This window comes from Pelobates fuscus, chromosome 9 (genome assembly GCF_036172605.1).
Source record: "Pelobates fuscus isolate aPelFus1 chromosome 9, aPelFus1.pri, whole genome shotgun sequence".
NCBI lineage: Eukaryota > Metazoa > Chordata > Amphibia > Anura > Pelobatidae > Pelobates > Pelobates fuscus.
Genome location: NC_086325.1, coordinates 911,325 through 935,228, shown reverse-complemented (window position 1 = coordinate 935,228; position 23,904 = coordinate 911,325). Strand labels below are relative to the sequence as shown.

General features: G+C 42.2%; 1 protein-coding gene across 1 annotated transcript; it reads right to left on the bottom strand.

Annotated features, from left to right (window-relative positions):
- On the bottom strand, nucleotides 1–23,315 carry LOC134572970 (spore coat protein SP65-like). Its single transcript, XM_063432311.1, has 7 exons — nucleotides 23,246–23,315; nucleotides 21,161–21,271; nucleotides 19,433–19,459; nucleotides 3,267–3,506; nucleotides 1,055–1,120; nucleotides 751–827; nucleotides 1–216 (listed from the first exon to the last, which is right to left on the bottom strand). Exons 1-7 carry the CDS (start codon nucleotides 23,313–23,315, stop codon nucleotides 1–3), a joined length of 807 nt encoding a protein of 268 aa, XP_063288381.1.
- Between the last annotated feature and the right edge of the window lie 589 nt (nucleotides 23,316–23,904).

Genomic DNA, 23,904 nt, shown 5'->3' with positions numbered 1-23,904 from the left:
TTATTTGTGGCTCTGTCCAGATTGTTGTGTTCTTTGATGTAGTTCATAGTTCTCTGTCTGGCTTGATAGTCGTCTAATGTTTGGTCTTGGCTGGATTCCATGCTCAGGGTCTCGGACCATGGAGAGACGTGTAGGGTTCCACCACCTCGAATGTGTAAAGTATGCAGGATAACTCTCTACAGCGTAGGTGGCAGAGGTCCTTGCACAGGCCAAGAACTGGAGGGGAAAGACATTAGGAGAAAAGTGTTAGGGAAACTCATTGAAGTTAATGTTGTGGTGTATGAACTACATCGAATATGGTGTCCAGGCTTCTTAGTATGACTTTTAAGAGATGAGAAATATCTAGGATATAATTTTAGCTCCCCATCAGGCATATTGTTATTGGAAAGAATGTGTTATGTGTTAATGTGTTAATAAGGTATTTTAATATAGAGATAGTGTTACTGAAATAAATGCTGTGGACGTAGTTTTGAAAAATGAATTGGGTAATGCTTAGGAAGTGCTCCTAGAGTCCTGTGAATGGGAAGCATGAGTTACTAATTAATACAATTCCAATAAGAGTAAATGTAAACTCTATAATGTTAAATTTCACATATTTCAATGCATCAATGGCATCTTATTAATTATTAAAGTCATAATTAACACGTGTCAGCTGAACATAAATCAGTGGTTACGGGTTGCTTTTATTGGCTTCAGCAATTTTGGTTCAGAAATATTTAAAACAGTCATTTATTTAAGACAAATACTTACTCCAAACAGCAATCCCAAGATTAAGGCAACTCCCAGAATTGCTACTAATCCCATCAAGATAATACCCCAGTATGGAACTGTAAGAAAGCAGAAATGATTATTACAAAAGTAGGACCCCATAATCATATAGTGTATCCGTGAATGTACCTGCCAGTTCAGAGCTGGCCCTTCTCCTGACTTGTCCCACCCACATATATTTTGAGGTTTTTTTAAACTCCACTTCCAGTTTATATATATATATATATATATGTCTATATGACATTGATAATGGATTCACTTTGTACATTGATATTTCATATCTCACCTGCAAGTTGGTCAGAAGTGGTTTCGGTAGTGCTCTGGGTCGTGGCACTGTTCCCTCCAGCGGAGGCTGCAGATAGAATTATTATATGTGAGACTGCATATATATCACACGACATATTGGTCATATTCACTAAAATGGAAACTGTGGAGAATGGGTTCTAGATTCTTCCCATTTCAGCCACGTGACTAATAATTAGTCATTGAGAATTGCCAGTATAACCTTGATAGTGAAGATTCCAACAGTTTATTCTACATTTAGGCCTTTAATATACATTGCTCTGTATGCCTCAGCTCCAGGCATGTAAAGATTACTGCGAGGGTTAGTAACTACTAAGTATTGTTGGAAATTCAAAGTTAAATTTTAGTTGATGAGCAAAATAGTCAAACTCAAAAAACATCTCCAAGTTTAGCTTCCAGTCCAGCTATTTGGCCTTCAATTGAAATAACCTTGTATAGCGAATTATCCTGTATAGCGAATAACCGGGTATAGCGAATAACCGGGTATAGCGAATAACCCTGTATAGCGAATAATCCCGTATAGCAAATAATCCTGTATAGAGAATCACTGTGTTTAGCGAATAACAGGGTATAGCGTATAACCCTGTATAGCGAATAACCGGGTATAGCAAATAACCCTGTATAGCGAATAACCGGGCATAGTGAATAACCCTGTATAGGGAATAACCCTTTATAGCGAATAACCGGGTATAGCGAATCAAATGTATTGGTATTGCAAAATCCTTAAGAACCTATTTATTTATTGCTAGTGATGTCGCGAACATAACATTTTCGGTTCGCGAACCGCGAACTTCCGCAAATGTTCGCGAACCGGGCGAACTGGGTGAACCGCCATAGACTTCAATAGGCAGGCAAATTTTAAAACCCACAGGGACTCTTTCTGGCCACAATAGTGATTGGGGGGGGGAGACCTATTCTCCGTCCCTCCCCCGGCCCCCACCCCTGGGCGGCGGGTGGGGGCCATAAAGATAATGAACTGCTACAAACTGTCCTCCCCCTCCGGCCCCCACCCCTGGGTATTTAGGGCCCCCACCCACCGCTCAGTGGTGGGGGCCGGGGGGGGAGGACAATAGGTCCTCCCCCCTTTTTTTACTTTAGGGCCCCCACCCGCTCAGGGAGGGGGGACCCTTGTTTTGTTTTTTTTTTAACAGTGAGCAGCCGAGTAGGGGCACAATTTACTAATACTAAGTAATTTTTACTTAGTATTAGTAAATTTGGCTGAAAGACCACAAAAATAAAAAAATAGGGGGCGGACCGAACATCGCATATGTTCGCGATCCGTGACGAACGCGAACACGCTATGTTCGCCTGGAACTATTCGCCAGCGAACCGTTCGGGACATCACTATTTATTGCAATAGTGTATTCATTATACTGGCAACTGTGGAGAATTGAAGATAGAAATTCACATTTTAGCTGTAAATTACTGAAATGGAGAATTTTTCTGATCCATTTTTCAATTTTGTCTAAAATTTGCAGTTCCTTTGTTACATCTACACAGTTGCAGTTTTGTGAATAAAATAATAAAGTCACATATCTTATTTAACTAAAAATGTAAAGGAGTTTAAGCATGCGTGGGATAGGCATAAGGCTATCCTAACTATAAGATAAGGCCAGGGACTAATTAAAGTATTTAGAAAACTGGGCAGACTAGATGGGCCGAATGGTTCTTATCTGCCGTCACATTCTATGTTTCTATGTTTCTATATATATATATATATATATATATATATATATATATATATATATATATACATATAAAAAGATGTGTGTGTATTTATAGAGTACATTTTATCTGCATTATAAGTATTCTTACAATCCAGCCAGTATTGATGTATATTTATGTTGTAAAATGTTATTATTGCTTTGGACTGACACTATTTAATTTATTCTTGTTATATTATAAAATAAACATTTTTGCAAAAACCCAAACTCATTTTGCTTAATTTGCCATTATTTGAATGGTGTGTATGTGTGATTTGCAAGGGCCATACATTGGCAGAAACAGAGCCACAGATACTATTCTTTAGGTAGAGCTAGTGCAGCAACGTAGCCAAAGAGGGCCATACATGAATAACAAACATTGGGGCTGTTCCAACAATTTTAAAGAACTCAGAGCCCAGAATTGCTTTTTGTTGCAGAGTATTTGGGAAAGTTGACTGGAATGCAAATTGGTTATTAGGTCTGTAAACTTACTTTGTATTCCATTATTTGTAGCAGTGGATGTGGTTCCTGTAGACCCAGTTGCAGAAGATGCTGTAGTAGTTGAAGCCCCAATACCAGTGGATCTTGTAGTAGCTGTTATCCCAGTAGTAGTGGATCCTGTAATAACTGTTGCCCCAGTGGCAGTGGATCCTGTAGTAACTGTTGTCCCAGTAGTAGTGGTTACTGTAGTAACTGCTGGTGTAGTTGTTGTTGCAGGTGTAGTTGTTGTTGCTGGTGTAGTAGTGGGTTCAGCTGTAGTAGTTAGTGCTGGTGTAGTAGTTGGTGCTGGTGTAGTAGTGGGTTCAGCTGTAGTAGTTAGTGCTGGTGTAGTAGTTGGTGCTGGTGTAGTAGTGGGTCCAGCTGTAGTAGTTAGTGCTGGTGTAGTAGTTGGTGCTTGTGTAGTAGTGGGTTCAGCTGTAGTAGTTAGTGCTGGTGTAGTAGTTGGTGCTTGTGTAGTAGTGGGTTCAGCTGTAGTAGTTAGTGCTGGTGTAGTAGTTGGTGCTGGTGTAGTAGTGGGTCCAGCTGTAGTAGTTAGTGCTGGTGTAGTAGTTGGTGCTGATGTAGTAGTGGGTCCAGCTGTAGTAGTTAGTGCTGGTGTAGTAGTTGGTGCTTGTGTAGTAGTGGGTTCAGCTGTAGTAGTTAGTGCTGGTGTAGTAGTTGGTGCTGATGTAGTAGTGGGTTCAGCTGTAGTAGTTAGTGCCTGTGTAGTAATAGGTGCTGGCGTAGTAGTGGGTCCAGCTGTAGTAGTTGGTGCTGGTGTAGTAGTTGGTGCTGGTGTAGTAGAGGGTTCAGCTGTAGTAGTTTGTGCAGTTGTAGTAGTTAGTGCTGGTGTAGTAGTTGTTACTGGTGTAGTAGTGGGTTCAGCTGTAGTAGTTAGTGCTGGTGTAGTAGTTGGTGCTGGTGTAGTAGTGGCTTTAGCTGTAGTAGTTAGTGCCTGTGTAGTAGTAGGTGCTGATGTAGTAGTGGGTCCAGCTGTAGTAGTTGGTGCTGGTGTAGTAGAAGATTCAGCTGTAGTAGTTGATGCTGGTGTAGTAGTGAGTTCAGCTGTAGTAGTTAGTGCTGGTGTAGTAGTGGGTGCTGGTGTAGTAGAGGGTTCAGCTCTAGTAGTTAGTGCCTGTGTAGTAGTAGGTGCTGGTGTAGTAGTGGGTCCAGCTGTAGTAGTTGGTGCTAGTGTAGTAGAGGTTTGAGCTGTAGTTGTTGGTGCTGGTGTAGTATTGGGTTCAGCTGTAATAGTTAGTGCTGGTGTAGTAGATGGTGCTGGTGTAGATGTTAGTGCTGGTGTAGTTGTTATTGCTGGTGTAGTAGTTAATGGAGCTGTAGTAGTTAGTGCTGGTGTAGTAATTGGTGCTGCTGTAGTAGTTGGTGCTTGTGTAGTAGTTAGTTCTGCTGTAGTAGTGGGTTCAGCTGTAGTACTTTGTGCTGGTGTAGTAGTTAGTGCTGGTGTAGTAGTTGGTGCTGGTGTAGTAGTTAGTGCTGGTGTAGAAGTGGGTTCAGCTGTAGTAGTTAGTGCTGTTGTAGTAGTGGGTTCAGCTGTAGTAGTTTGTGCTGGTGTAGTAGTTAGTGCTTGTGTAGTAGTTGTTGCTGGTGTAGTAGTGGGTTCAGCTGTAGTAGATTGTGCTGGTGTAGTAGTTAGTGCTGGTGTAGTAGTTGTTGCTGGTGTAGTAGTGGGTTCAACTGTAGTAGTTAGTGCTGGTGTAGTAGTTGGTGCTGGTGTAGTAGTGGGTTCAGCTGTAGTAGTTAGTGCCAGTGTAGTAATAGGTGCTGGTGTAGTAGTGGGTCCAGCAGCAGTAGTTGGTGCTGGTGTAGTAGTTGGTGCCGGTGTAGTAAAGGGTTCAACTGTAGTAGTTGGTGCTGGTGTAGTAGTGGGTTCAGCTGTAGTAGTTGATGCTGATGTAGTAGTGGGTTCAGCTGTAGTAGTAAGTGCTGGTGTAGTAGTAGAAGCTGGTGTAGTAGTGGGTCCAGCTGTAGTAGTTGGTGCTGGTGTAGTAGTTGGTGCTGGTGTAGTAGAGGGTTCATCTGTAGTAGTTGGTGCTGGTGTAGTAGGGGGTTCAGCTGTAGTAGTTGGTGCTGGTGTAGTTGTTAGTGCTAGTGTAGGTGTTAGTGCTGGTGTAGTAGTTAGTGGAGCTGTAGTAGTTAGTGCTGGTGTAGTAATTGGTGCTTGTGTAGTACTGGGCTCAGCTTTAGTAGTTGGTGCTGCTCTAGTCGTGGGTTCAGCTGTAGTAGTTGGTGCTGGTGTAGTAGTTACTGCTGGTGTAGTAGTGGGTTCAGCTGTAGTAGTCAGTGCCATTGTAGTAATAGGTGCTGGTGTAGTAGTGAGTCCAGCTGCAGTAGTTGGTGCTGGTGTAGTAGTTGGTGCCGGTGTAGTAGTGGGTTCAGCTGTAGTACTTTGTGCTGGTGTAGTAGAGGGTTCAGCTGTAGTAGTTAGTTCCTGTGTAGTAGTAGCTGCTGGTGTAGTAGAGGGTCCAGCTGTAGTAGTTGGTGCTAGAGTAGTAGTGGGTTCAGCTGTAGTAGTTAGTGCCTGTGTAGTAGTAGGTGCTGGTGTAGTAGTGGGTTCAGCTGTAGTAGTTAGTGCTGGTGTAGTAGTTGGTGCTGGTGTAGTAGAGGGGTCAGCTGTAGCAGTTGGTGCTGGTGTAGTAGTGGGTTCAGCTGTAGTAGTTAGTGCTGGTGTAGTAATTGGTGCTGGTGTAGTTGTAAGTGCTGGTGTAGTAGTCAGTGCTGATGTAGTAGTTGGTGCTGGTGTAGTAGTGGGTTCAGCTGTAGTAATTGGTGCTGGTGTAGTTGTAAGTGCTGGTGTAGTAGTCAGTGCTGATGTAGTAGTTGGTGCTGGTGTAGTAGCGGGTGCTGTAGTAGTAGTGCGTTCAGCTGTAGTAGTTGGTGCTGCTGTAGTAGTGGGTTCAGCTGTAGTAGTTGGTGCTGGTGTAGTAGTGGGTTCAGCTGTAGTAGTTGGTGCTGCTGTAGTAGTGGGTGCTGGAGTAGTAGTGGGTTCAGCTGTTGTAGTTACTGCTGGTGTAGTAGTGGGTGCTGGAGTGGTAGTGGGTTCAGCTGTAGAAGTTGGTGCTGCTGTAGTAGTGGGTTCAGCTGTAGTAGTTGGTGCTGCTGTAGTAGTGGGTTCAGCTGTAGTAGTTGGTGCTGGTGTAGTAGTGGGTGCTGGAGTAGTAGTGGGTTCAGCTGTAGTAGTTGTTACTGGTATAGTAGTGGGTTCAGCTGTATTAGTTGGTGCTGGTGTAATAGTTGGTTCTGCTGTAGTAGTGGGTTCAGCTGTAGTATTTGGTGCTGGGGTAGTAGTGGGTGCTGGAGTAGTAGTGGGTTCAGCTGTAGTAGATAGTGCTGGTGTAGTAGTGGGTGATGGAGTAGTAGTGGGTTCAGCTGTAGTAGTTGGTGCTGGTGTAGTAGTGGGTGTTGGAGTAGTAGTGGGTTCAGCTGTAGTAGTTGGTGCTGCTGTAGTAGTGGGTTCAGCTGTAGTAGTTGGTGCTGGTGTAGTAGTGGGTGCTGGAGTGGTAGTGGGTTCAGCTGTAGTAGTTGGTGCTGGTGTAGTAGTGGGTGCTGGAGTGGTAGTGGGTTCAGCTGTAGTAGTTGGTGCTGGTGTAGTAGTGGGTGCTGGAGTAGTAGTGGGTTCAGCTGTAGTAGTTGGTGCTGGTGTAGTAGTGGGTGCTGTAGTAGTAGTGGGTTCAGCTGTAGTAGTTGGTGCTGCTGTAGTAGTGGGTTCAGCTGTAGTAGTTTGTGCTGGTGTAGTAGTGGTTGCTGGAGTAGTAGTGGGTTCAGCTGTAGTAGTTAGTGCTGGTGTAGTAGTGGGTGCTGCAGTAGTAGTGGGTTCAGCTGTAGTCGTTGGTGCTGGTGTAGTAGTGGGTGCTGGAGTAGTAGTCGGTTCAGCAGTAGTCGTTGGTGCTGCTGTAGTAGTGGGTTCAGCTGTAGTAGTTGGTGCTGGTGTAGTAGTGGGTGCTGGAGTAGTAGTGGGTTCAGCTGTAGTAGTTGGTGCTGGTGTAGTAGTTGGTGCTGCTGTAGTAGTGGGTTCAGCTGTAGTAGTTGGTGCTGGTGTAGTAGTGGGTGCTGGAGTAGTAGTGGGTTCAGCTGTAGTAGTTAGTGCTGGTGTAGTAGTGGGTGCTGGTGTAGTAGTGGGTTCAGCTGTAGTAGTTGGTGCTGCTGTAGTAGTGGGTTCAGCTGTAGTAGTTGGTGCTGGTGTAGTAGTGGGTGCTGGAGTAGTATTGGGTTCAGTTGTAGTAGTTAGTGCTGGTGTAGTAGTGGGTGCTGGAGTAGTAGTGGGTTCAGCTGTAGTAGTTAGTGCTGGTGTAGTAGTTGGTGCTGGTGTAGTAGTGGGTTCAGCTGTAGTAGTTGGTGCTGGTGTAGTAGTGGGTTCAGCTGTAGTAGTTGGTGCTGGTGTAGTAGTGGATTCATCTGTAGTAGTTGGTGCTGCTGTAGTAGTGGGTTCAGCTGTAGTAGTTAGTGCTGGTGTAGTAGTGGGTGCTGGTGTAGTAGTGGGTTCAGCTGTAGTAGTTGGTGCTGCTGTAGCAGTGGGTTCAGCTGTAGTAGTTGGTGCTGGTGTAGTAGTGGGTGCTGGAGTAGTAGTGGGTTCAGCTGTAGTAGTTGGTGCTGGTGTAGTAGTGGGTTCAGCTGTAGTAGTTGGTGCTGGTGTAGTAGTGGGTGCTGGAGTAGTAGTTGGTTCAGCTGTAGTAGTTGGTGCTGCTGTAGTAGTGGGCTCAGCTGTAGTAGTTGGTGCTGGTGTAGTAGTGGGTGGTGGAGTAGTAGTGGGTTCAGTTGTAGTAGTTAGTGCTGGTTTAGTAGTGGGTGCTGGAGTAGTAGTGGGTTCAGCTGTAGTAGTTGGGGCTGCTGTAGTAGTGGGTTCAGCTGTAGTAGTTGGTGCTGGTGTAGTAGTGGGTGCTGGAGTAGTAGTGGGTTCAGTTGTAGTAGTTAGTGCTGGTGTACTAGTGGGTGCTGGAGTAGTAGTGGGTTCAGCTGTAGTAGTTGGTGCTGGTGTAGTAGTGGGTGCTGTAGTAGTAGTGGGTTCAGCTGTAGTAGTTGGTGCTGGTGTAGTAGTCAGTGCTGATGTAGTAGTTGGTGCTGGTGTAGTAGTGGGTGCTGTAGTAGTAGTGGGTTCAGCTGTAGTAGTTGGTGCTGCTGTAGTAGTGGGTTCAGCTGTAGTAGTTGGTGCTGGTGTAGAAGTGGGTTCAGCTGTAGTAGTTACTGCTGGTGTAGTAGTGGGTGCTGGAGTAGTAGTGGGTTCAGCTGTAGTAGTTGGGGCTGCTGTAGTAGTGGGTTCAGCTGTAGTAGTTGGTGCTGGTGTAGTAGTGGGTGCTGGAGTAGTAGTGGGTTCAGCTGTAGTAGTTGGTGCTGCTGTAGTAGTGGGTTCAGCTGTAGTAGTTGGTGCTGGTGTAGTAGTGGGTGGTGGAGTAGTAGTGGGTTCAGTTGTAGTAGTTAGTGCTGGTGTAGTAGTGGGTGCTGGAGTAGTAGTGGGTTCAGCTGTAGTAGTTGGGGCTGCTGTAGTAGTGGGTTCAGCTGTAGTAGTTGGTGCTGGTGTAGTAGTGGGTGCTGGAGTAGTAGTGGGTTCAGTTGTAGTAGTTAGTGCTGGTGTACTAGTGGGTGCTGGAGTAGTAGTGGGTTCAGCTGTAGTAGTTGGTGCTGGTGTAGTAGTGGGTGCTGTAGTAGTAGTGGGTTCAGCTGTAGTAGTTGGTGCTGGTGTAGTAGTCAGTGCTGATGTAGTAGTTGGTGCTGGTGTAGTAGTGGGTGCTGTAGTAGTAGTGGGTTCAGCTGTAGTAGTTGGTGCTGGTGTAGAAGTGGGTTCAGCTGTAGTAGTTACTGCTGGTGTAGTAGTGGGTGCTGGAGTAGTAGTGGGTTCAGCTGTAGTAGTTGGTGCTGGTGTAGTAGTGGGTGCTGTAGTAGTAGTGGGTTCAGCTGTAGTAGTTGGTGCTGGTGTAGTAGTGGGTTCAGCTGTAGTAGTTGGTGCTGGTGTAGTAGTGGGTGCTGGAGTAGTAGTGGGTTCAGCTGTAGTAGTTGGGGCTGCTGTAGTAGTGGGTTCAGCTGTAGTAGTTGGTGCTGGTGTAGTAGTGGGTGCTGGAGTAGTAGTGGGTTCAGTTGTAGTAGTTAGTGCTGGTGTAGTAGTGGGTGCTGGAGTAGTAGTGGGTTCAGCTGTAGTAGTTGGGGCTGCTGTAGTAGTGGGTTCAGCTGTAGTAGTTGGTGCTGGTGTAGTAGTGGGTGCTGTAGTAGTAGTGGGTTCAGTTGTAGTAGTTAGTGCTGGTGTAGTAGTGGGTGCTGGAGTAGTAGTGGGTTCAGCTGTAGTAGTTGGTGCTGGTGTAGTAGTGGGTGCTGGAGTAGTAGTGGGTTCAGCTGTTGTAGTTGGTGCTGGTGTAGTAGTGGGTTCAGCTGTAGTAGTTGGTGCTGATGTAGTAGTGGGTGCTGGAGTAGTAGTGGGTTCAGCTGAAGTAGTTGGTGCTGGAGTAGTAGTGGGTTCAGCTGCAGTAGTTGGTGCTGCTGTAGTAGTGGGTTCAGCTGTAGTAGTTGGTGCTGGTGTAGTAGTGGGTTCAGCTGTAGTAGTTGGTGCTGCTGTAGTAGTGGGTTCACCTGTAGTAGTTGATGCTGGTGTAGTTGTGGGTGCTGGAGTAGTAGTGGGTTCAGCTGTAGTAGTTGGTGCTGCTGTAGTAGTGGGTTCAGCTGTAGTAGTTGGTGCTGGTGTAGTAGTGGGTGCTGGAGTAGTAGTGGGTTCAGTTGTAGTAGTTGGTGCTGGTGTAGTAGTGGGTTCAGTTGTAGTAGTTGGTGCTGGTGTAGTAGTGGGTTCAGCTGTAGTAGTTGGTGCTGGTGTAGTAGTGGGTTCAGCTGTAGTAGTTGATGCTGGTGTAGTTGTGGGTGCTGGAGTAGTAGTGGGTTCAGCTGTAGTAGTTGGTGCTGCTGTAGTAGTGGGTTCAGCTGTAGTAGTTGGTGCTGGTGTAGTAGTGGGTGCTGGAGTAGTAGTGGGTTCAGTTGTAGTAGTTGGTGCTGGTGTAGTAGTGGGTTCAGTTGTAGTAGTTGGTGCTGGTGTAGTAGTGGGTTCAGCTGTAGTAGTTGGTGCTGGTGTAGTAGTGGGTTCAGCTGTAGTAGTTGGTGCTGGTGTAGTTGTGGTTTCAGCTGTACTAGTTGGTGCTGGTGTAGTAGTGGGTGCTGGAGTAGTAGTGGGTTCAGTTGTAGTAGTTAGTGCTGGTGTAGTAGTTGGTGCTGGAGTAGTAGTGGGTTCAGCTGTAGTAGTTGGTGCTGGTGTAGTAGTTGGTTCAGCTGTAGTAGTTGGTGCTGGTGTAGTAGTGGGTGCTGGAGTAGTAGTGGGTTCAGCTGTAGTAGTTGGTGCTGGAGTAGTAGTGGGTTCAGCTGTAGTAGTTGGTGCTGGTGTAGTAGTGGGTGCTGGAGTAGTAGTGGGTTCAGCTGTAGTAGTGGGTGCTGGAGTAGTAGTGGGTTCAGCTGTAGTAGTTGGTGCTGCTGTAGCAGTGGGTTCAGCTGTAGTAGTTGGTGCTGGTGTAGTAGTGGGTGCTGGAGTAGTAGTGGGTTCATCTGTAGTAGTTGGTGCTGCTGTAGTAGTGGGTTCAGCTGTAGTAGTTAGTGCTGGTGTAGTAGTGGGTGCTGGAGTAGTAGTGGGTTCAGTTGTAGTAGTTGGTGCTGGTGTAGTAGTGGGTTCAGTTGTAGTAGTTGGTGCTGGTGTAGTAGTGGGTTCAGCTGTAGTAGTTGGTGCTGGTGTAGCAGTGGGTTCAGCTGTAGTAGTTGGTGCTGGTGTAGTTGTGGGTTCAGCTGTAGTAGTTGGTGCTGGTGTAGTAGTGGGTGCTGTAGTAGTAGTAGTGGGTTCAGTTGTAGTAGTTGGTGCTGGTGTAGTAGTGGGTTCAGTTGTAATAGTTGGTGCTGGTGTAGTAGTGGGTTCAGCTGTAGTAGTTGGTGCTGGTGTAGTAGTGGGTTCAGCTGTAGTAGTTGGTGCTGGTGTAGTAGTGGGTGCTGGAGTAGTAGTGGGTTCAGCTGTATTAGTTGGTGCTGGTGTAGTAGTGGGTGCTGCTGTAGTAGTGGGCTCAGCTGTAGTAGTTGGTGCTGGTGTAGTAGTGGGTGCTGGTGTAGTAGTGGGTTTAGTTGTAATAGTTGGTGCTGGTGTAGTAGTGGGTCCAGTTGTAGTAGTTGGTGCTGGTGTAGTAGTGGGTTCAGCTGTAGTAGTTGGTGCTGGTGTAGTAGTGGGTTCAGCTGTAGTAGTTGGTGCTGGCGTAGTAGTGGGTGCTGGAGTAGTAGTGGGTTCAGCTGTAGTAGTTGGTGCTGGTGTAGTAGTGGGTGCTGGAGTAGTAGTGGGTTCAGCTGTAGTAGTTGGTGCTGGTGTAGTAGTGGGTGCTGCTGTAGTAGTGGGTTCAGCTGTAGTAGTTGGTGCTGGTGTAGTAGTGGGTGCTGGAGTAGTAGTGGGTTCAGCTGTAGTAGTTGGTGCTGCTGTAGTAGTGGGTTCAGCTGTAGTAGTTAGTGCTGGTGTAGTAGTGGGTGCTGGAGTAGTAGTGGGTTCAGTTGTAGTTGGTGCTGGTGTAGTAGTGGGTTCAGTTGTAGTAGTTGGTGCTGGTGTAGTAGTGGGTTCAGCTATAGTAGTTGGTGATGGTGTAGTTGTGGGTTCAGCTGTAGTAGTTGGTGCTGGTGTAGTAGTGGGTGCTGGAGTAGTAGTGGGTTCAGTTGTAGTAGTTGGTGCTGGTGTAGTATTGGGTTCAGTTGTAATAGTTGGTGCTGGTGTAGTAGTGGGTTCAGCTGTAGTAGTTGGTGCTGGTGTAGTAGTGGGTGCTGGAGTAGTAGTGGGTTCAGCTGTAGTAGTTGGTGCTGGTGTAGTAGTGGGTGCTGCTGTAGTAGTGGGTTCAGCTGTAGTAGTTGGTGCTGGTGTAGTAGTGGGTGCTGGAGTAGTAGTGGGTTCAGTTGTAGTAGTTGGTGCTGCTGTAGTAGTGGGTTCAGCTGTAGTAGTTGGTGCTGGTGTAGTAGTGGGTGCTGCTGTAGTAGTGGGTTCAGCTGTAGTAGTTGGTGCTGGTGTAGTAGTGGGTGCTGGAGTAGTAGTGGGTTCAGTTGTAGTAGTTGGTGCTGGTGTAGTAGTTGGTGCTGGTGTAGTAGTGGGTTCAGCTGTAGTAGTTGGTGCTGCTGTAGTAGTGGGTTCAGCTGTAGTAGTTGGTGCTGGTGTAGTAGTGGGTTCAGCTGTAGTAGTTGGTGCTGGTGTAGTAGTTGGTGCTGGTGTAGTAGTTGGTGCTGGAGTAGTAGTGGGTTCAGCTGTAGTAGTTGGTGCTGGTGTAGTAGTGGGTGCTGGAGTAGTAGTGGGTTCAGCTGTAGTAGTGGGTGCTGGAGTAGTAGTGGGTTCAGCTGTAGTAGTTAGTGCTGGTGTAGTAGTTGGTGCTGCTGTAGTAGTGGGTTCAGCTGTAGTAGTTGGTGCTGGTGTAGTAGTTGGTGCTGCTGTAGTAGTGGGTTCAGCTGTAGTAGTTGGTGCTGGCGTAGTAGTGGGTGCTGGAGTAGTAGTGGGTTCAGCTGTAGTAGTTGGTGCTGGTGTAGTAGTGGGTGCTGGAGTAGTAGTGGGTTCAGTTGTAGTAGTTGGTGCTGGTGTAGTAGTTGGTGCTGGTGTAGTAGTGGGTTCAGCTGTAGTAGTTGGTGCTGCTGTAGTAGTGGGTTCAGCTGTAGTAGTTGGTGCTGGTGTAGTAGTGGGTTCAGCTGTAGTAGTTGGTGCTGGTGTAGTAGTTGGTGCTGGTGTAGTAGTTGGTGCTGGAGTAGTAGTGGGTTCAGCTGTAGTAGTTGGTGCTGGTGTAGTAGTGGGTGCTGGAGTAGTAGTGGGTTCAGCTGTAGTAGTGGGTGCTGGAGTAGTAGTGGGTTCAGCTGTAGTAGTTAGTGCTGGTGTAGTAGTTGGTGCTGCTGTAGTAGTGGGTTCAGCTGTAGTAGTTGGTGCTGGTGTAGTAGTTGGTGCTGCTGTAGTAGTGGGTTCAGCTGTAGTAGTTGGTGCTGGCGTAGTAGTGGGTGCTGGAGTAGTAGTGGGTTCAGCTGTAGTAGTTGGTGCTGGTGTAGTAGTGGGTGCTGGAGTAGTAGTGGGTTCAGTTGTAGTAGTTGGTGCTGGTGTAGTAGTTGGTGCTGGTGTAGTAGTGGGTTCAGCTGTAGTAGTTGGTGCTGCTGTAGTAGTGGGTTCAGCTGTAGTAGTTGGTGCTGGTGTAGTAGTGGGTTCAGGTGTAGTAGTTGGTGCTGGTGTAGTAGTTGGTGCTGGTGTAGTAGTTGGTGCTGGAGTAGTAGTGGGTTCAGCTGTAGTAGTTGGTGCTGGTGTAGTAGTGGGTGCTGGAGTAGTAGTGGGTTCAGCTGTAGTAGTGGGTGCTGGAGTAGTAGTGGGTTCAGCTGTAGTAGTTAATGCTGGTGTAGTAGTGGGTGCTGGTGTAGTAGTGGGTTCAGCTGTAGTAGTTGGTGCTGGTGTAGTAGTTGGTGCTGGTGTAGTAGTTGGTGCTGGAGTAGTAGTGGGTTCAGCTGTAGTAGTTGGTGCTGGTGTAGTAGTGGGTGCTGGAGTAGTAGTGGGTTCAGCTGTAGTAGTGGGTGCTGGAGTAGTAGTGGGTTCAGCTGTAGTAGTTAATGCTGGTGTGGTCGTTGCTGGTGGTGTAGTAGTTAATGCTGCTGTAGGCAGTTCTGTTAAATATCAAGAGATAAGAAGTTTCAGAATTAATTTAGAATATTAAGAATATTTACATTTGAAAACATTTTAGATATATTTGTCGTCTCTTTACATTGACTCAATGTTTTTTGGTAGATATCTCTCATTGCAAATTTCCCACATTAAAGAGGGCTAAACTGAGGCTTTATGTAGTTTGAAATCCTTATTTCAATATTATTAAAACAGGTTTTATTTCTGTTAATTTTAGGTCCAATTTGGTAAATTAAGCAAACTCCAAATCCAAGTCCAAACTACAAAACTCAGGGAAAAGCTCAGAATTAGCAAATCCACTATTCACTAACTACATTTCAGGTAAAACTTTTAAGAGATTAAGCATGAATTTAATATTGCAAAAAAAATTTTTGATTATTTTTTTGCTTTGTTTTTGGACTGAGCCAAATGTACACGTTGTGAACAAAGCAAAACTTAAACAAAACCTGGCATTTGCGCTATATGTCTGTCCAACCGTAATTCTCCTCTTTCATATTAAATGCACCCCCCCTTATTATATATCATTTTATTCAGGGGAAACAGGGCTTTCATTTAATATCAAATATTTAGCTATGAAACATAATTTAATATGAAAAAAATGGGAGAAAATACGATTTTTTTTGATTTTTTAAGTTCTACATGACATTTTAACTGTCAATGTCATAATACTGTTTGCTTTTACTGCAATAAAATACACATATTTGTATTCAGCAAAGTCTCACGTGTAAAACAGTACCCCCTATGTACAGGTTTTATGGTGTTTTGGGAAGTTACAGGGTCAAATATAGCACATTACATTTATAATTGAAATTCACCAGATTGGTTACGTTGCCTTTGGGACTGTATAGTAGCCCAGGAATTAAATTTACACCCATAATGGCATACCATTTGCAATAGTAGACAACCCAAGGTATTGCAAATGGGGTATGTCCAGTCTTTTTTAGTAGCCATTTGGTCACAAACACTGGCCAAAGTTAGCGTTAAGATTTATTTGTGTGTGAAAAATGCAAAAAAATGCAAATTTTGGCCAGTGTTTGTGACTAAGTGGCTAATAAAAAAGACTGGACATACCCCATTTGCAATACCTTGGGTTGTCTACTATTGCAAATGGTATGCCATCATAGGGGTAATTTTCATTATTGGGCTACCATAGGATCTCAAAGGCAACGTAACCAATCTGGCGAATTTTAATGTGAAAAAAATGAAACACAAGCCTTATATTTGACGCTCTAACTTTGGAAACACCATAAAACCTGTACATGAGGGGTACTGTTGTACTCGGGAGACTTCGCTGAACACAAATATTTCTGTTTCAAAACAGTAAAAAGTATCACAGCAATAATATCGTTCGTGTAAGTGCTGTTTGTGCATGAAAAATGCAAAAAATGTCAGTTTTACTGGCAATATCATCGTTGTAATACATTTTACTGTTTTAAAAACACTAATATTTGTGTTCAGCGAAGTCTCCCGAGTAAAACAGTACCCCCATGTACAGGTTTTATGGTGTCTTGGAAAGTTATAGGGTTAAATATAGTGCTAGCAAATTAAATTCCCTATACTTTCGGCATGGGTTGTCAGGCAGGTCCCGCTAATTGTAATTAATTAAGATACCTAATTATGTAAAAATATTACATAAATATATATGTAGAATTAATATATGTATATTTATACGTATGTGTATATATATGTATATATATATATATATATATATATATATATATATATATAATTTTTTAAAAATATTTTTGTTTATATATAGGTATATATATAGTGATATATACGTATATATTTATGTATATAGATATATATATATATTATTTCGTTCTACTTGTATTTTAATATAAACATATAAATTAATATCACAATACAGTTAGAATGAAATAACACACATCTATATAAAATACACCTAGACAGTGTATGTGTGTGTGTGTATATGTGTATATTTATACTTAGATCATATATATATATATATATATATATATATATGACCTAAATATATATATATATATATATATATTTTTTTTTTTTTTTTTCACTTATTTCAATTACATTTAATTTTATTTCTAGCCAGCAGGGGGACTAACTGTCATTACAGGCAGTCCCCCTGCTGGCAATGCAGCAGCCAGCTAATCCGGCCATGTGATTATGAGGTCCTCGCAAGGACCTCACTCTCCCATGGCCTTGGGGCTGCAGGAGGATGGATCTGCCGCGGGGGACTCCCTGGGGGACTCCCTGGGAGTCCCCCCAACTGCGATCGCCGGCGTGGGATTGCTGGCGACCGGGTAAGTAAAAAAAAACCGGAGGGCGTACTATTACAGCCTGGGGCGTTTAGAGCCGCTTAGAATAGGGCGGAATAGTACGCCCTCAGGTTTTAAGGGGTTAACCCCGGACGGAGTCAAATGTACACATTTTGATCCAACCAAAACGTAAACAAAATGTGCACTATGGGTCTGTTCAACCATAATTCACCTCTTTCATATGAAGTATACCCACACTTATTATGTATACTTTTGTTCAGTAGAAACAGGACTTTAATTTCATATCAAATATTTATATATGAAACATAATTTAATATAAATAAAATGAAACTTTGAGAAATTAAGAAATTTTGTTATTTTTCAAGTTCTGCATAATACATGTATAATATATTGTTTGAATGTGTTTCACTAACATTTTATTTATTTTCAGACGCTAGGGAGACTACTTGAGCACTCAGACAGTCCACCTGCAGGCCGTCTCATAGACTGCTCTGCGGCCATGTGATTGCAAAGTCCGGCATGATCACATGGCCAAAATGGAAGCAGGGGGACTGCCTGTCTCGAGAGGCAGTCCCCCCGGACTGGGATTGCGGGTCCAGGTAAGTGTGCAGGGACAGGGGACCTAACAATGTACTAGGCTCACTAAATGCGGACAGCATAATATGCCCTAACGGCGTTAAGAGGTTAAAAAATCAGAAATGTTAGTTGAAAATGTTTAGATAGGCAGGTTATTCACTGAAGTGAGAAGTGAATTTCAAATTAAAGACCAGAGTAGCCGAGCAGTTCAGCTATTTTGACCTTAAATTTGAAATTCACTTTGAATTCCCTGCAATTCTCCCGTTAGTGAGTAACGCTGGCAATGAACCTGGCGTCATATTTCGTGCATGGCCGATAGCGCTACAAACAGACGTTTCACTGCTGAAGCTTGTTCTGCAAACTTTGCACAAACTGGAGGAATAAAAAACAAAATGACATTTCTACTTTTATACTTATATTTAAAAAGTAAGAAAAGGGATACCATAATATTTTAGAAACTCTTTTTACTGCAAAGGGTGAAGAAACTTTGTACATGTATATATTGCTTAATGCCCTAACGTTGTGTCTCTGTCTATGATTGAAATAGGTTCCCTTCCCACGCTCTATTAACCCCTTCCCACCTTGACATGAGATACATCTCACTCTATTAACCCCTTCCCACCTTGACATGAGATACATCTCGCTCTATTAACCCCTTCCCACCTTGATATGGGATACAGCTCACTCTATTAACCCCTTTCCACCTTGATATGGGATACATATCGCTCTATTAACCCCTTCCCACCTTGATATGGGATACATCTCGCTCTATTAACCCCTTCCCACCTTGACATGGGATACATATCGCTCTATTAACCCCTTCCCACCTTGATATTGGATACATATCGCTCTATTAACCCCTTCCCACCTTGATATGGGATACATATCGCTCTATTAACCCCTTCCCACCTTGGTATGGGATACATATCGCTCTATTAACCCCTTCCCACCTTGATATTGGATACATATCGCTCTATTAACCCCTTCCCACCTTGATATTGGATACATATCGCTCTATTAACCCCTTCCCACCTTGATATTGGATACATATCACTCTATTAACCCCTTCCCACCTTAATATAGGATACATCTCGCTCTATTAACCCTATGGGATACATATCGCTCTATTAACCCCTTCCCACCTTGATATGGGATACATATCGCTCTATTAACCCCTTCCCACCTTGATATGGGATATATATCGCTCTATTAACCCCTTCCCACCTTGATATGGGATACATATCGCTCTATTAACCCCTTCCTACCTTGACATAGTATACATATCGCTCTATTAACCCCTTCCCACCTTGATGTGGGATACATCTCGATCTATTAACCCCTTCCCAACTTGATGTGGGATACATATCGCTCTATTAACCCCTTCCCACCTTGATATGGGATACATATTGCTCTATTAACCCCTTCCCACCTCCATTTGGGATACATCTCGCTCTATTAACCCCTTCCCACCTTGATATGGGATACATATCACTCTATTAACCCCTTCCCACCTTGATATGGGATACATCTCGCTCTATTAACCCCTTCCCACCTTGATATGGGATACATATCGCGCTATTAACCCCTTCCCACCTTGATATGGGATACAGCTCGCTCTATTAACCCCTTCCCACCTTGACATAGTATACATATCGCTCTATTAACCCCTTCCCACCTTGATATGGCATACATCTCACTCTATTAACCCCTTCCCACCTTGATGTGGGATACATCTCGATCTATTAACCCCTTCCCATCTTGATGCGGGATACATATCGCACTATTAACCCCTTCCCACCTTGATATGGGATACATATCGCTCTATTAACCCCTTCCCACCTTGATATAGGATACATATCACTCTATTAACCCCTTCCCACCTTGATATGGCATACATCTCACTCTATTAACCCCTTCCCACCTTGATGTGGGATACATCTCGATCTATTAACCCCTTCCCATCTTGATGCGGGATACATATCGCACTATTAACCCCTTCCCACCTTGATATGGGATACATATCGCTCTATTAACCCCTTCCCACCTTGATATAGGATACATATCACTCTATTAACCCCTTCCCACCTTGACATGGTATACATATCGCTCTATTAACCCCTTCCCATCTTGATATGGTATACATATCGCTATATTAACCCCTTTCCACCTTGATATGGGATACATCTCCCTTTATTAACCCCTTCCCACCTTGATATGGGATACATCTCGCTCTATTAACCCCTTCCCACCTTGACATGGGATACAGCTCACTCTATTAACCCCTTCCCACCTTGATATGGGATACATCTCGCTCTATTAACCCCTCCCCACCTTGATATGGGATACATCTCGCTCTATTAACCCCTTCCCATCTTGATATGGGATACAGCTCGCTCTATTAACCCATTCCCACCTTGATATGGGATACATCTCACTCTATTAACCCTTTCCCACCTCAATATGGGATAAAGGAACAGGTCTATGTCCTAGTTAGCAGGGATCGGAGGGACCCCTCCTTTTTTATGAAGCAAGCTCCAAAATTCCTCAGGAAGGTGGGAAATGACTGTTGTTATATAACAATGGACAATAAATTCAGCAGTATATATATATATATATATATATATATATATATATATATATATATATATATATATATATATATATATATATATATATATATTATTCATAGTTGATGTAAATCTATATCTTACCTGTAGTGTTGGTTGTTGTTTGTGCATCTGAAATAGAGAGATACATGTTATTGAAAATAGCTTATTTTGATATACAACGAACATAGATATATCTCACATTACTTCATTTCAAGACCACTTTAAAAAACAAATATATCTGCATTGGCAATCGACTTGAAATTGCAGAATTGGGGTGGGAGGGGTCCAACTTTACTGAACTGGAGGTTTACTCCAACAGTTTTACCCTCTCTTGGTTCACTGTTTAATAAATAAAACACAATAAAATGTAGTATAATCAAATGATATTAGTTACAGGTCAGATGTCTAATCTGATACCTTGTGTCAGTAGTTTAACCCCTTACCCTCATAACAGCTTCTATACACAGACTTCATTTAGCCAATACATTCCCGATTATCTTATTTTCTCTAGTGTCAAAATAATCCCTTCTTTTATCCATTTGTAACATATTTATAGTTTGGACTCTTCTTAAAGGACAACAGTCACCTCAAAACTAAATATAATAATCATTTCATCAAGTTTTGAAAGGAAATAGAGTATACGTAAAAAAGAAAAAATTAAAAAATTGAGGACGGACATTCAAGACCTGCCAAGAATGGGGTACATTGATGTTGTGGCAGGTTTATGCAATGTATGATCACATACTGTAACTAAGTACCCATTATTATTGCCTAGATTAGGTGTTAAAATATATCAATACAATCTGTGAGCTTTGGAAGTTGCTGTTGAATGGACGAGTGAGTGCGCTGGATCTTGTGTGTTATATAATAAAGGAAGGGGTGCGTTTCGCTCATTCTTTTTACATATACTTCATTTTAAAAACTTTATTTATTTCAATATTCAATGAAAGGATTATGACATTAAAAATGTGATTTGAAGTGATAGTTGCTCTTGAAACAAACATTTCTCATCATTAAATCATCTCAGCTGCCTTGCCCCCTCTCTGTCAGTGTACAAACATGCCCATATTAAGGATATGAATGCTTTTGAAAGGTTCCCCTACGCTGCTAGCTCCCAGCTTGCAATCAGACATCTCGGAGTGTGTTTTCGCACCTGCTTTGTATCCCTGACGTGTTACTTTAATATTAATTTGCAGACCATGTGCAAAACTAATAAGCCCTCACTGAAATGAACATAATGTATATCATTTAAAATTTGTATTTTTTCTGCATTGTCTGATTCTTGTTAGGTGTTTATAAACCAAATAAGACAAATAAATATTAAAGAATATATATTATCTATCGTACCACTGAGACTATTGAGATAAATGTAATAAAATGAAAGCATTTACAAATGTATCCAATGATTTAAATTTTTTATTGAATTGAGTATGCAGCTGTCCTATCTAGAAATTCTTGTTGATTTCTATCAGAACAAATCCATATAATTCTGGTTTTATTATTTTATTTGTTTCATGAGCTATTCTGATTAAGGTTAAGGTGTCATTAAACTTATTTAAATTGGTGCTTTTCTCGATAAACACTAAATATATGTATTTTGGCTGTCTTTGTGAAAGAATATTGGAAGAAAAAAATATTATGTTTAAGGTTTTTTTCAGAAGTTAAATGTATTTTGTCATTAATATATATGTTTTATTACCCCAATACTATAGATCTTGGGATGATTTCCAATAAACATATCATCCAGCACATAACGCTCTATTAACCTTCAACATCTTAAATCTTTTTTTAATAAGTTCACTATGACAAGATTACTTTGAATTGACTTACAAATTAACTGGTTTACCTTCCTTTTTACCTTAAGGTCTCCCATTTCCGATTCCAGAGTTTCCACATGTTTACCTATCTTGTGTCTGATGTAAATGAGTTGAGGCTTCCCATCTATTAATAGGGAGTTATTCACTTAAAACTAAATTGTAGACTAATGAAATTCAAACTGCAAAATGTTGGCAAAAGGTGTTGATTTAGGAAAATCTCCAACTCAGCTACAGTGTGCTTGTTTTGGGGAATTTTTTTAGCCCTAAATTTTGCAATTCAGTTTTCAAATCACCACTATTCAGAATTTGGTGAAATCAGCACAGAGATTTAGTTGCTAAATTAGAAATTGTTGGGAATTTACCAGAAAATTGAAAATGTTAATTAAAATATTGACTTGGAATCATAAGTTACAAAGGGGCGATTGGGGGGAAGGTTAGTAAAATGTGTTATTCTCTGATGAATTCCCGCGAAGACAGGTTATTGAATAACCCTGATTAAATAGCCCATCCTACACACCCTTGTTTAGGCCCTTTGGCTGCTGTATTCTGTACGTCTGATTTTAATGTATTTTTAAATCATCACTAGCTGATATTGCTTAAGTCTTCCTGCTAAACAAAGGTGAGAACACTCCCTTTTCAGTTTTTCGCTTGCACACCCTAATGAAATGTTCTGCACGTTACACTGCTCCGGGACACTTGACATATTACATTTTCAGCTCATATATTTTATTATTTCATGATATTTTCTTTCAGCAATCCAGAAGAAATGAAGTATACATTTGTATCTATTTTATTAAGTAGCGATGCAGCAATTTCTTGGATAAAATCCTATATCTTACAACTCAGCGTCCATTGCACATTTAGAAATGCATTCAATGGGCTCAGAATTGTAGAGAATTCATGGAATTCTATCTGGAAAAAATACTGCAATTTAGAATGTTCCAATCTCTGCTGTTATGGGCTAAAGTTTGTTATTATTCCCGTGTTTCCCTAATTGTTTCTTCATTTTGTTAATAAATGCCATGGTTTATTTAATGAAATTGGCATAGTAAGGAATTCACTCAGAAATTGCCACTTTTGGCTAAAATAGCTGAGTTGGTAAACCAGGTGAGTTGGAGAACTTTTTATATTTCACCTAAACCTCGCAAATGGTGCTCTCGGTTCTCCACCACACCCTGTTTAAATCGGATCTGTCACTTTCGTGGTTACATATCTAGTTAGGGCCTGGTGGCCGCAGTGTACATCACTGAGGATCCCACGAGACTGCAGGTACCTCTCATAGATGTGTTGTGATGAGCGAGACCATGCCCGAATCTCACACACCTCACTTGTGACAACTGTTGGGATTGGACAAAAGTTGACAGTGGAGCTTCTTGTCAACCTCTGGACTTACCCTAAAACAAAGTAATCCCTACTTTGTCTTATTATATCTTTGGATTGTATTGGAATTTTCAATGAAATTCTAACTCAGTCAGCGCTAGTATTTCAGAAAGATTATATCAAGTGACAAAGCCACTTTTAACAAATAATCTCCCTGTATTCATCTGTACAGTGTGAAACTCCACGTAGCCTGTAGCTGACACATTTACCCAACATGCGGTGTTTAGAGCATGGTTTAACCATTCATTAAATGCAGACAGGCCAGTTCTTTGCTTTAATATCCTGGTACCCCAGAGCACTGTGTGAGGAGAAGGTATATCACTATATTACCAGATTACTAATTGTAATCTTTGCTTTCATCAGAAGTATGTCAAACTACTCCAAACTAAATCTGTGAATGCTTTTCAATTCTAAATCATATTTTATGTTGTTGTTTTTTAAATAATTACATTGTTTCGATTACATTTATAGGTAATACGTTAAATAATTATTAGAACCCAATAAATGTTCCCTGTTGTGCTATTCTGGAATGGACAAGTCCTAGTTTAACATATGGAAATTTTGAGTTGTAGCATATTTTTCCTCCAACCAAGGGAAACAGACTTACTTTGTCTGTTAAAAAAACAAATTAACAAAATATCTGCCTTTTGTAAAAATTAAAATTTTAAATTAAAAAAAATTCCCATAAATATGTCTACCATACATCAGAAAAACTCACCTGCGATGTCAAAGAACGGGCCCAAGAACAACAGAAAACTGGTGATGAGAAGGTACTTTGTGGTTCCCATGATGTCCTCTTGATAAGGTCCACTATTAGTCAGTAAAGTTACGAAGACCACGAGAATCAGTGTATAAATGGTGATGGTTTGTTTCTGCAGAGTTGGTTATATGTGATGGTACTTTAAAGAAAGGACAACCCTAAACTCTAATTTCTCAGTGCTCACACCTTGTTTTATTATTAAGTGTACTCTAGTACTGCGAAAATTGAGACAATTAATTGAAATACTTTAAACACTTGTTCAAGATGTTGTGACACATTAAATAAATATGTCAGCACCAAAAAAAAGAAATACGTGAAGAAAGATGATATATGACCTAATGCTATGGGTGAGAGACAGCCCAAGGTGGTGTGTCCACATTGACAAATATTGAGACAGCTCAGAGTGTTCTATGATACAAATATATTACAAATTGGGTGTTTGCCATAAAGGTGAGGATTCATACACTGAACACAATTAATAAATGCAACACTTTTGTTTCTGTCCCCATTTTTCATGAGCTGAACTCATAGCTTTTTCTATGACACAAAAGGCCTATTTCTCTCAAATACTGTTCACAAATCTGTCTAAATCTGTGTTAGTGAGCACTTCTCCTTTG

Coding starts and splice junctions, on each gene's coding strand:
- LOC134572970 (XM_063432311.1), bottom strand. CDS start 23,315: ATGGGAACCACAAAGTACCTTCTCATCACCAGTTTTCTGTTGTTCTTG. Junction 19,460..21,160: donor GAAGGTAAACCAGTTAATTT/GTAAGTCAATTC, acceptor TCTCTATTTCAG/ATGCACAAACAACAACCAAC. Junction 1,121..3,266: donor TACAAATAATGGAATACAAA/GTAAGTTTACAG, acceptor TTCTATCTGCAG/CCTCCGCTGGAGGGAACAGT.